Below are 13,987 nucleotides of genomic sequence, written 5' to 3' on the forward strand. Positions count from 1 at the left end.
AGCGATGTTCTCCTATTGCTCAGAAAAACAGGTTTCCCGAATGCTCAAAGCAAGCATTGACCAAGATCTCCCTGCAAAAACAGAGCCACAGGACTTTTTAACTCAAATCTCTGCTTGAACCACCAGGCACACCCATTTCTTCTCTGAGTGAATAAGCAGGTACTGTGATAGCTTTCTTCCCCCAGCGGTGGGTAGGAAAAATCAATTAGGTCTCCTAATGAAGGGCTTTGTTGAGGTTTACAAAAGTGCTATAATGCAGACTTTTTTTTTTCCTGGGTGAACTTTCCTGTATGCAAATTAAATACCGTTAAATTACATTCATTAAAAAAATAAAAGAGACTAATTTGCCTACTTGTTTTGATTAACTAAAATGACACATCGGCCTACAGTTCTGTCTATTTCAGGAAGAAAGTATTTCAGGAAAGTCTTCTAAATGAAATGTCTTGCAGAAAAGGACAGCTGACATCTTTATTCTGAGAAGAACAAAATTAGTAAAGAGTCAGCTGACAACTGTTTTTGATTAAGTTCCCCCACACTCTGGCCACACCCTCCTTAGAGTTTCCATGGCATCCAACCGCATGCCATAATGTGCCCAGTACACCTGTAGAGTCGTATGAGTACATGACTAATCTATCAAGCAAAACATATTATTTTGTTAGTGGAGGTAATACTTTTTATAAAATAGTCTCAGGGAAGTTAAATTATATAACTCAGAAAACCTATTAATAATTTTTAGTAAACATCTTAACACTATATTCTTTTATACAATTTATAAACCTGTGACTCCAGGTGGTCAGGCTGAAGCAAACATATGTATTTATATTCTAGAAGCAATTTTTTAAATAAAAAAAAATCCACAGCAGTCTTTAGGCGGCTTTATTTTTAGAACTGGACAGGAAATATGTTTTGTGGTTTAAGAGGTTTTTCTAAATATTAAAATGAGCATGAGAAGAAAAAACGTCAACAATGTTTTAAAATATTACCTTAAGAGATAAATTCAGATCTCCTGCTCCCCACCCTTTACTTTAGGTCAGATTTTGATGGTTCTTCTGGATGGCACTGTGTCCAATAATAGATTTTATCATTCTTCTGTGTTACCTCAGGGTAATAAAGGAAATCCAATCACATTGAGTCAATATGTCCAGGATAGTGTTCAACACAACGGGCCAAATCGTGTTCTCTGAACTGCACCCACCTTCTGGAGGACTTCAGTGGGAGGGACTGGGTGCAAAGAAAGCCTCAATGTGATTTCTGATTAAATGAATACAGAGTAATTGCCTCCAATCCCCTTGTCTAGGCAACTGGACTTCCACAGCTACAGGATATATGTTTGTGGTTAAAAGGAAACCGGAATTCTATCTCTAGGTTTTCTTCTCAAATAAAGCCCTGTTCAGAGGTAGGGCTCCATTTCAATTTTGTTTCAGTTGATTTTTATTCTTAAAAAATAGTTTTATATAATAGTAATTCAAACAAATTATATACATATGTATGTATCATATTGTTAAAAATATCAGCCTCCTCCTGCAATTAGCAATTATTTACCAGTAGTTATAGATACATGTTGAGAGTTGTCATGTTCTTTAAGCAAGAAAATATTTTAAAAATAATAACACTGTGATTCACAAAGCACCACTTTCTTGGTTTATGTTATCTTTATTTTCGTTGGAATACCAAAATACCAAAAATGAGGGTAGGAAACTATGAGATTATAATATAAACCCTATTCATTTTGATCTCTCAAGGTTTTTCTTTTTAATGCTTAATGTGGCAATATTTGCTAATTTAAGGCTGCAAAATATTCTAAAATGTGCTTATTACTCACATAAATTGAGAAGATGCCATAGAGGTACTATAAACTCTGTTAGCAATGCCAATTGTTATGTTTGTGGATGAGAGGCCTTTATTTCCAGAGCATGGTAAGAAAATGCAAGATGAGGTTCACCAAATCATTTTAGCTTTTGGTGACCCAGAATGGTTTAAGTGGAAAAAACATAAGCTTTGAAGTCAAATGAACCTGGCTTCTAGTGCTGGTTCTGATACTTGGTGGCTGTGTGTCCTTGGGTAAATTAATCTCTCTGAACTCCATCTCTAAAACAGAAATAATGATACCTATTTGTTAGGCTTAATGGAGTATCACCTATGATGGGCCTGGCACATAGTAGGTGCCCAATTCATGTCAATTCATTACCTTAGTGTATAATTCAGGCAAAAGCTTTGGTAGGATGAAGAGGCTGGTAAAGTAACTAATATGAGGTTTGGCGGTTACACTTTATTTTCTTTCCCTGTTGCTTAGAATTAATTACCTGAACCGGGCACAGTGGCTCACACCTGTAATCCCAACACTTAGGGAGGTGGAGGCAGGAGGATAGCTTGAGCCCAGAAGTTCAAGACTGCCTGAGACCCCATTCTCCACAAAAAGGAGAAAAAAGAAAAAAAAAACAAGTTAGAATTAATTATGTGAACATTTATACTGTAGAATTTAAATAACCAAAGTTATCAAACGACTTCTGCCCTTCATGTGTATAAATGTATTCTAGCCAAGGCAAAATCTGTGTCCCACAAGGATAGGTACTAGACCTATCTTGTTCACTATTGTATCTTTAGCACCTGTAATGACATGCCATTAATATTGGTTGAATTAATTTTAATTCCAAAAATAGATATTTGTTGAGTTGCTACCCAATGTGAGGCACATAGAGTTTACTTATGACTCATCAGTAGATGCAAGTACAGCCGGCATTGGAAGAAGAAGCCTGGACACAGGAAGATGGCCCGGGATTTCCACGTTGTCAACCATCTATAGTACAGGCTGCACAGTCCACACGAAGCTTCACTCATTAGTTACTCAAGTCAGGGATTCTATTAAATAAAAATAATGTTAAACCAGGGGTGTCTCCTTTAAAAAGCACAGGAGATTTACCCATTTTTGGAGAATCCTAAGTTCAAGATCTGTGACCCACACTGTGCATACTATGGGGATAAGATGCTTACCGAGAAATGGGTCACAAACATTGGAATCTTCTGCATAGAACTGCTAGATGTTTATTAAGGCAGGGCACCTGTGCTGGGCACATTAGTGATTGTAGCCAGAGAGGGCTGCTCACCTTCAGGAGTTCTACTTTTATTCATCATAATTTAGAAGAGGCTTAGTATCAATAATAGCTCAGTATACCATGTGTCTCTCCTATTCCTAGGTCATTGTCATCATAAGCTACAAACTTTATGGAGTAATTATTATATGTGGGCTGTTGAAGATTTCTTTCTTGACACTAAGGGGGCATTACCAAAAAAAAAAAAGAAAGAAAGAAAAAGAAAAGGAACACGTTTCACACTGTTTTGGAATAAATTTCATAACTGGACAAACGAAATGATCCCGCTTCTAATTTATCCTTTGTTCTCTTGGGGTACAGATAAAATGGTATCTGTAGGGAAGAGCAGCTCTCAGGTGTGGGAGCTTTGGGTTCATAGACCCAGCAATGCAGTTTAAGGAGACCAAGAAGACCTTAGGGAAAACTACCCATGAATCTAAGAAAATATTTGTGACTTAAAAAATTCATTTTTACCTCAAGTCTTAATATCTTTCCAGACATCTCCATTTCATAAATCTCAGATCAACATCTAGCTTTTCAGAATCAAGATGGAAAACTCAAGAAGACATAGGCAATCCATTTGATACATTTTAGGGAAATTATAAATAACCTCAAAACTGGTTGACATGCTTCTGTGATATAAAGATTCAGAACCAATCCATTCATTGCCTCACATACTAAAACAAATAGAAATAATATAAAATTAAAAGGAAATATCACGAAATGCTATTTTTAAGAGGTAAAAATCAGAATCTTAGAAGCTTAAAAGACTAAGAAGATTCAGTTGGATTCATTAAATACAGAAGCCAAGAACAACAAAAACAATTTTTAAAATGATAAGAATAATATACAGGCCAATACTCAGATGTGATATGCCATTGCCAGGTCGATTTTCAATTACATTTCACTGATGTATTCATTTGTTTCTTAATGTGCTCATCTTGCCCATTAAGAATAATTAGCAGCTTTACTAAGAGATTTTCTGGCTTCTGGCAATGTTTCTCCCCCTTTTTTTGTTGACATCCACTTTTACTTTTTAGAAAGTAATTTTTGAATAATATCGTACAACTGCTATATAATTTAGGCTTCCTAAAATTTTAAAGGAAAGATATAAACAGTAATTTTTAAATAAGTTTGTTTCAATCTATATGCATCAATAGTATGTGATTCAGTGAATTAGTTATTCTTACAGAAAGTGGGCACGCAAATAGAAAAAAAAATCATTCATATTAACCTCAGTCAGTGAAACAGATGACAACGAATACCAATTGTAAGCTCTGTTAGCAAATCAAGAATAGCATTAGTATTAAAAGCAGGGAAAACACATTGCCAATTTTAAGGCTTTATGCATGCTTTTTCTCTTAATTAAAAAAAATTAGATCTAGTTACAACAGAAAAAGGCACACAAACATAGTGTTCTATGTTCTAACAACTGCATGGTAAAAACTGAACTCCATCAGGAAAGTCCTAAGAGATGAAATAAAACACACTACCAATTTTGGTCTGCATCCTGAAAAGACCTACTTTATCTACTTTGTAAAGTTCTTCCCCTCCTGCCCTTTGGCACCCCGCTATATTAAACCCATTGTAAAACCCAGCACAATAAAGCACTCTCAGGGCTGAGCTTCTGAGGACCAAATGTTAAAAATCCATTTTCTTGGGAGGGGGCTGTACCAGTCATTTCTTTGAAAGGCCGGCAGAATGAATACAGAATCTGAGATTTCCTCTCTGATTTCAAAAGCTGGCATGGCATCTTTGTTGTTTAAAGCTAAGGTGTGTTAATTAATGACATTAGCATTGCTTCCCTTCTTTGGAAGCTCTGTAGTTTAGCTCAATAATAATTTTAGAACAAATAGATTTACATACTGACTACAGATGTTTCCCATAGTTTGATAAAAGTTCTAATTGGTTTCTGATGCTATTAAATAAGACACCTGCTGACTTGAAAAAAACCTTAGGTTACTGGGCCCAAGCTGAAAGTTTCTGTGGCTAAAATAATCTTCTCTTGTCCAATAATCCTGCTCCCCCTACCCTCTAAAAATGCGCTGGGGCTGAGCTGGCATACCTGAGCTTCCTCTTGCTCTGTATTCCCTGACATAAGGAGGAGGAGCACAGTGAAATGATACATGGATACGTGCATGAAATAACTCAGAATAAAGCAGAGTGAATGAAACAACATCCGCTCATCTTCAGGAATATTTTGAAAAACTTGAGACAGTCTCAAGAACGTGATTAAAATCCTGCATTTTAAAAAAGGAAGCACCTTTTGTGATCTCTTTCCCTTGTGTGAAAGGCCAAGATTGTGATTGGCTGTTTTTCCTTCCTGAATTTTTTTTTAAGTCTGTCAGGCAATTAGCTGGGTGGGGCTCGGTAGAGCATACAAGTGTTACTGAACGATATTAGCTACTGTGCTTCTCGTACCTCCTTTCTCCTATTTGAGCAGCTTGATGAAGCTGCTGCATATTTTCAAAAAATCATATGGCAGAAGTAAAAAAAAAATCCGAAATAGATTGTATGTAAGATGCCACAGAAATCAAAACTGCTTTGGCAGTTTAGGAGCTTAAAATTCAAATAAGTAGATTGTCTCCCTCATAATGTAAATGTAAGGCACACCAAAAAAAAAAAAAAAAATCCAAAGCAAACATATCTTCCACTTTTCCTCTCAGTTTCTAACGGCTGTTAACTGCCCCTGAACAAATCAGCTCGACTGCTAAAGTAGCCACAAATTAGGCTTACTTTCTTAAAGTACAGTTCAATTTTCATGAACTCTGTGTACATATTAGCAACGCATAATCTAATGGAGTTTGAACTGTAATAGCATAGCAGAAAAATAGAGATAGCATGTATAATCCTAAATAAAATTCTAAATAAAAGGAAATAATGAAGAACTAACAGCTGTTTCCAGTAGGGGATATAGGTAACCCCTCAGCAATTAGAGCAGGCACAATATTACACAGTACATACAATATCAAGTGCAAAAATGTAATAACAAACGAAGCTGGAAGTTAATATTTGCCAGCAATATCCAAATACAATAAATACCAAATAATTTATTTTACACTGGCAAATTCCAATGGAAATAAAAGAACAAGAGTGCTTGGAAATTATTATGAAACAAATTTTCTTCTTGCCTCGGGAGGTCCACAAAACATAGGCCCCTTTAATGAGAGATGTCTATAAAAATCCATGGAAAGAAAAAAACCCACGGAGTCGTATGCAAGGAATTCATATATTTCTACTTTTTCTTAATTACTTATCATGTATGTGGGGGAGGAAGCTCTCTTTTAATACCCCATGCTGTCTTTCTTTATATCAATTGTTACTCAGCCGGGAAAAAGGAATGAGCACAACAAACCCGTTTTCTATCTGAATAAGGATACTTCTGATGGCCTTTTCATTCCCATCAGTTAACAGAACTTCTTTGACATCTGCAGAAATAGCAACCTGAAAAAAAAAAAGGGAGCACAGCAAACAATGAGCAAATATGCTTGTCTGTGTGGAAGTGAAGACAGGAGTGACAAGCCTTCAGTATCATGCTTCCTCACCTATTTCTCTGTAACAATCTTCAATCTTTTTTCATTTTATGTCTGCATTATTTTAATCATTCAATCAAATCAGTCAATACTTTTATCATTCCATTTGCGGGAGCCTCTATCTTGCTATCATTCTGTTCGGTAATTGCATTGTGACAGCGGATGATGGTATTCTGAGAGGCTTTCATTTGTGGGCTTCTGTTTATCTAGTAGAGCCATCATACAAGGCTGTCACTCTGCCTTTCAGCTTGCTTCTGTCTGACTGCCTGATGCCCTTCATATAACTTTGCATTGCAGGCAGATGGCTTTGTGAGGGTAATTTTTTTGTGAGCTTTGACATGCTCGCACATTGGGCTGTAACCTCGACACATTGTATAAGAGCGACAGGTTTGTCAAATGCCAATCAGTGTAACAATATGCTTTTATTTGTAGAGACATAAAAACTTGTCTAATGCACTGTGCTGCTACATAATATCTCCTGAATACATGACTCAGAACCCAGAGAATGGGGAACAACGTTCCTGAATGGCCAATCTAATTCAAAAGAATCTAATTACTGAGCGCTCTGGATCATGTTTGTTGGTGTAATAATGCAGGCAAAACATTAGCAGCTATATCATGGTGCTCCAACTGTGATTCGCCGGGCTATTCCTGTATCTTAGCAAATGGGACTATAATCTGAAAAAAAAAAAAAATGCTTTCGCTATGGCAAAGAAAGACTGTGCGAGGCCTGGAATGTCACAACAAGCAATATTGACTACACTGAGGTAAAATGTTTCTGCTCATCGAGGCAACCATAAAATCAATATGATCCGAAAGTAAGTCAATCTAGAAGGTCTCTCAAGACCCGGCAGCTTGACCGCAGCTGATGCTGTTGACGGTTCTCTGACCCAGCAGTTGGAGGCCCTGGAACATTTTTCCTTTTGTTCCTCCCTCTGAATGGGATTGGAATGGAGAAAAGACCTACCATGAGCCCAGCCAAGCATGTCATGCCACCCCCTAGCTCACACACAGCAAGGGCCCTGAAAGAGAGAAAAGAAATGGTAGAACCCATACAAATTAGATGAAAATGGTCACAGAGAGATATATGTTACAAGAACAAATTGCCATCTGCAGTAAGAACGGCGCTACCAGGAAGTTGTAGAGACATGACTAGGCTACCTCATGTCGTTTTGCGTTTTAAAAATAATTATGAAATAGAAAAGTCACAAAGCAGGCAAATCAGTGGGGGTTCCCTCATTAGTGTTCACTGCAACATTACCACCGCTGAGCTGAAAAATCTGAGAAGGTTCCCTTTTTTTCCCTTGTCAATGGCACTGTCTTTTAGAACTAAACTAGCTAGAGTAGCGAAAGATAATTGTTAGGAAAGGATAACACTGTTAATCCACATTCATTCCTTCAAAAACAGTTAGACAAGTAAATGAAGAATATATATGAGTGTGTATATAACTATATTATAGACACATACACACAACACACACAAAATAAATAGATGCACTCCTGAATTTAAAAAAAAATTCTAAAACAAACTGAAACATTTTGGAAAGCTGAACAGTCTCCATAAAGAACAATTACACAAAGAGCATTTAGCAATTAACACTTAAATTACAATTGACCCCAACACAACACAGTGAATAAACAATGCAGGGACATAATATGGTTAATCCAGCAAACCCAGGCTAAAATAACGACTGGGCTCTGACTTCACAGCTCAAAAGTAGAGCAGCTCAGAGTTAAAGCTGACAGTCTAGGGGGGCACTCTGCACTTACCTTCCCCTTTGTGCCTAAATATCAGCCCTCAACGTGTGACATTCTCGCCCTGGCCCACTGCTCGCTGATTGGAGCTCCAGTCAAGCTTAAGCACAGCGAGATGAGCAAATGCCAGACTTCCAGGGCAGCTCTGCAGCCCACATTCAAAATTGCCCTGTTCTTATTTATATGCTTAGACTCTTAGGATTGTTTCCTCTTCCCAGTTTGGGAAGTTTATTACCTCAAGAGGAGAAAAAAAGCAAAATTAAAAGGGAGGGAGAGGTGGGAAGAGGGGGAAAGGGAGGAGAAGGAGCCAAGCAAGGACATTAATATTTCAAAACACACTTAATGAGTGTTTGGTTGTTCAAAGCAATTATAGACTGGTTGGTAAATATGGACCCATAGAGCTTAAAAAAATACATATTACTGACCCAATCTTGTCAATACATACTGTTAAAACACAGGTTATGATCACTAGTGGCTTATCTGGAATCATAATGGGCTATTCAGGAAGTATATATTGAATGACTTCTATAAAATGATAATTAAAATGAAAAACCTATATTTTCTGGGTCTACCAAACATCTTCAGAATTTTCAAATGATTTTTTTTTTCCCTGAATTCCATCCATGGGTTTGATCTGTAATGTACACTAACAGTTGAAAACACTTATTTCTGTAGCATGAATCCATAATGCTAATTTATAGTTCACAAATACATATTGTTAGATATATAAAAATACTTTTAAAACCAAGGGTGGGATGGCATCTTTAAATAATAGCTGTGAGGTATTTATTTATCAGACATTCTATAGTGACTTCCCTGGCAGAAGTTTAAAGAATGTCTTTGTTGTTTTTTTTTTTTTTTGACCTTCACAATCAGTAAGGATTGATTGGAGCTTCACTTTTGTTTCCCCCAAATCAAAGTGAAATAAAATGCCTTGAGTGGAAATCAAAAGCCTTTGACATATAGCAAAAATCTTGCTGTGCAATATTAGTACCCAAGGCGATTCAGATTTCATTTGAGAAGTAACATGTGTTCACTGTGAACTTTTCCCCCTTTCTTTCTGTTTTCCTTTTCTTCCTTTCTGTTTTCCTTTTTTCTTTTTCTTATTTTTTTCTAACAATTTAATTTGAAGAATGTAATCATGGCAATTTTTAATATGTTGATTCAATATCTGTGATGGGCTAAAAAATATCTTAAGTGCAGCTCTGTACCTGAATATATTATTGTGCTTGAGGCAGTAGTAAGCCAACACCTCTTCAGATGGCCAGATACCTAGAAAACACAAGAGGATAAACCTTTTGATTATAGAAGTTATTCTTTTAAGAAATGGCTTTTAAAAATAATGTTCAGTACAAGCTATTTCAACTTGAATCAAACAACATAGTTATTACTTACAATAATGTCATGAGTGTCTTTTATTGTTGTTATTTTTATAGTGGTGAGATTTATAACTCTTTCCCCCAGGATAATAGAAAAATATCCTAAATAAATTACACTAGATTTTGATCACAAGACAGCCAAAACAGCAACAACCAAAATCACAAATATCAAAAGTTAAATTTTGATGGTACTTCAAATAGATCTTCATCTTGTGCACATGAAATTAATTAGTATCAGTTGAAAACTTACTTATATATGCAGCCCATATTAGGCAAAAATAAATGGGACGATCACACACAGGAGCAAATAAAACCACTGAAGTCACTATATTTCTTTGTTTGATTCCATGCTAATACTTTTAAACATGCACAATTCTGTCTTTTTTTTTTTTTTTTTTGAGACAGAGTCTTGCTCTATCATCAGGCTGGAGTGCAATGGCAAGATCTTGGCTCACTGTAACCTCCGCCTCCTGGATTCAAGCAATTCTCCTTCCTCAGCCTCCTGAGTAGCTGAGATTACGGGTGCACACCACCAGGCCCTGCTAATTTTTGTATTTTCAGTAGAGACTGGGTTTCACCATGTTGGTCAGGCTGGTCTCAAACTCCTGACCTCATGATCTGTCCACTTTGGCCTCCCAAAGTGCTGGGATTACAGGTGTGAGCTACCACGCCTGGCCACAATTATGTCTTTCTTCAGTTAAAATCAAACTGGAGTATAAGATTAAGAAATTTTAATTTCACCAACTTTGGTACATCTTTAAATTTAACAATAATTCTGCCTGCTAAATTGCATGGATGGACATTTTCTAAAATTAGCATCCATAAATCACTGATTTCCAATACTTAGTCTTCATTAATGGATATGAATTGCTTAAAGAGAAGACAAACGTGCTTGGAAATGATAGTTTCTAGTTGTTATCACAGGATGGTAGGATTATAAGTGTTTTTAATTTTTTTCTTTATGCTTTTTTTGTATCTTCCAAAATTTTACAATGAGCATATATTACCCGTAACTTAGAATAAATTGTAACCTTATAAAAATTATGTTTTCCCCCAATTAATCAGACCCAAAGATCAGGCAGAGCACCAGGCATCTTGCACTTCCTGAGGCTGAGAGCACCATGCAGTCCTGGGAACAGGTAGCAAATGTTCTCTGACTCAGCACCAAGCACTCTGCTGATGGGTCTTAGTGCAAGATTGAAACATCAAAAAAAGGCTTAATTCTTTCCCCCTAGATGATCCTCCAACTTTGAGGAGTAAGAAATCCAAACATTTCAGAGAAGAGGATGTCAAAGAAATGTTAAGTACACTCCTAAGAAATTCAGGGGGTAAATATATAAACAGCAAAGAGGTGTCTCCATAGAGCATTTGTTGCAGGAAAGCCCAGTCAGGTGTACACACTACCTCAGCCTCTCTGGCATTTCTGGTAGGAATGACAGCTTGGGGGAGAAACAAGGAAAACCCCCAAGAAGTGTTTGGAGTCATATTTAGGAGGAAAGTCAGAGAGGCAGTGGAGTGTGGCAGTTTAGATCACAGATATTTTGGAACCAGACTTATTGGGCTCCAGTGCCAGCTCTGCCATTCCCTTGTGGAGTGACCTTGAACAGGTTACTTAACCTCTCTATCCCTCACGCTCCTCGTTTGTAAAATATCACTGCAGTATTGTCAACCTCACAGGATTGGCCTGAAAGTTAGATGAGTAAAATACATGCCTATGTTTAGAATGGTTCCTAACACATAATAAGCTCAAAGAAAAAGAGAGCTGTTGTTAATGTTATTCTCCAGCAAAGAGGGATGGAAGAGTGGAAGAGAGAATATGTGAATCCAAAATGATTATCCCAATAACCAGAAAGATGGAAAACCATTTTGACCTGTTCCTATTCTTGGAACCCCAAATCCTAATACCTGTCATATCTCTACATAAATATAACTCTATAAAGACCAAAGTATAAATAAAAGTCTCTGAAGGAAGAGCATAAGACAATGCTCTATACCAAGTGAATATAATCACTACTATAGTGAATTTCTTTATGCCTTTAGCTTGAGGTTTAAAAAAAAATGATAGGGAAAGAGTATCTAACTAAAATTTAAGCCTTAAGTACAAAAATGTGACTTCTAAAATGCAGTCTTTTGTAATAGTTTTATAATTGTCTCAAAAAATTATAGAGGCTGATTTTTAACAAAATTAAATACAAAGAACAAAGTAAAAAAAAAATCATGTAAAATTTGACCACTAGGATATAATCACTGTTAAAATTTTGGACATCATCTCAAAAGATCTTTCTAGGCAAACAGGTATTTTACACCAATGGGATCTTTTCATGAAGATATTCAATAACCTGATTTTCCCTCATTCAATATGTGGTAGATAGCTTTACATGAAAATAAAAATATACTTTACCTGCATCATTATTTATAATAATTGCTTAGATATTCTATGTGTGCATCAGAATTCATTTAGCCAGTTTTCTCTTGATAGACATTTAAGTTAGTTTCAAAGTTGTTGATATAATGAGATTATTGTGTTGGTGCAAAAGTAATTGTGGTTTTTGCCATTAATATCAACAGTAGAACAATATGACAATATGTGTTTTCCCAACATACGGTTTTCTCCTTAGGTCAAATACTAGGAAATGGGATATCTGGTCAGAGGTTACATATATTTCACATTTTAATATATCAAACTGACCTCCATAAAATGTGTACCAAGTTACACTCCTAGTCAGAGTGTTTGTTTCCTCAAAGTCTTGCCCAGATAGGGTTTTTTTCAACATACCAATTTTTGCTAATCTAACTTTTTTAAAGTTATCTCAGTAAAAATCAAAACCTAAATGAGATACCACTTCACACCCACTAGGATGGCTACAATCTAATAGTCAGATTATAACGAATGTTGGGTTGGTGAGGATGTGGAGAAATTGGAACCCTCATGTGCTGCTTGTGGGAATGTAAAATTATGTAGCCACTTTGGAAAATTGTCTAGCAGTTCCTTAAAAGGTTAAATGTAGATTATAATATGACCCAGCAATTCCACTGCTACGCAAGAAAAATCAAAATGTGTCCAACAAAAACTTGTACACGAATGCTCATAGCTGCATTGTTCTTAATAGCCCAAAAGTGGAAACAACCCAAATGTCCATCAACTGATGAACGGATAAATCGAATGTGGTACGTCCATACAATGGATTATTATTTGACAATACAGGAAGAACTGATACATGCTACAACATAGATGGAACTTGAAAACATCATACAGGCAATACCCCATTTTATTGCAGCTTTCTTTATTCTGCTCTGTAGATGCTGCATATCTACAGTTTTACAAATTGAAGGTTTGTGGCAACCCTGCACTGAGCAAGTCCTTTGGTGCCATTTTGCCAACAGCATGTGCTCAATTAGTGTCTCTGTGACAGATTTCAGTCATTCTCACAATATCTTAAAATTTTTCATTATTATTGTATCTGTTATGGTGATCTGTGATCAATGACCTTTGATGTTACTATAGTAATTGCTTTGGGGCGGCATGAATTGCATCCATATAAGACAGCTAGCAAACTTAATCAATAAATCTTGTGTGTGTTCTGACTGCTCCACCAGTTGGCATTCCCCTATCTCTCTCCCTCTTCCCAGGCCTCCCTATTATTAGGCTAATTAATAAACCTACAATAGTCTCTAAGTGTTCAAGTGAAAATAATAGTTGCACGTCTCTCACTTCAAATCAAAAGCTAGAAATGATTCCACTTAATGGAGAAGGCATGTTAAAAGCTGAGACAGGCTGAAAGCTAGGCCTCTTGCACTAAACAGACAAGTTGTGAATGTAAAAGAAAAGTTCTTGAAGGAAGTTAAAAGTGTTACTCCAGTGAACACATGAATGATAAGAAGGTGAAACAGCCTTGTTGCTGATATGGAGAAAGTTTAAGTGGTCTGGATAGAAGATCAAACCAGCCACAACATTCCCTTAAGCCAAAGCCCAATCCAGAGCAAGGCCCTAATTCTTCAATTCTATGAAGGCTGAAGGTGAGGAATCTGCAGAAGAAAAGTTTGAAGGTAGTGGAGGTTGGTTCAAGATGTTTAAAGAAGCCATTTCTGTAACATAAAAGTGCAAGGCAAAGCAGTAAGTGCTGATGTAGAAGCTGTAGCAAGTTATGCAGAAGATGTAGCTAAGATCACTGATGAAGGTGACTACACTAAACAACAGATTTTCAATGCAGACAAACATTGGAAGCCTTCC

General features: G+C 36.5%; 1 protein-coding gene across 1 annotated transcript in view; it reads right to left on the reverse strand.

Annotated features, from left to right (window-relative positions):
- CAMKMT (calmodulin-lysine N-methyltransferase) overlaps nucleotides 1-13,987 on the reverse strand; it is a 435,068-nt gene that overhangs the window by 64,454 nt on the left and 356,627 nt on the right. Inside the window, exons 4-6 of the mRNA XM_011935893.1 lie at nucleotides 9,589-9,649; nucleotides 7,590-7,644; nucleotides 6,470-6,533 (exon numbers count right to left, since the gene is read on the reverse strand). Coding sequence (XP_011791283.1) covers nucleotides 6,470-6,533; nucleotides 7,590-7,644; nucleotides 9,589-9,649 — 180 coding nt within the window. The remainder of the gene's footprint in view (nucleotides 1-6,469; nucleotides 6,534-7,589; nucleotides 7,645-9,588; nucleotides 9,650-13,987) is intronic.

This window comes from Colobus angolensis, unplaced genomic scaffold (genome assembly GCF_000951035.1).
Source record: "Colobus angolensis palliatus isolate OR3802 unplaced genomic scaffold, Cang.pa_1.0 Scaffold15, whole genome shotgun sequence".
In the NCBI taxonomy this organism is placed as follows: domain Eukaryota; kingdom Metazoa; phylum Chordata; class Mammalia; order Primates; family Cercopithecidae; genus Colobus; species Colobus angolensis.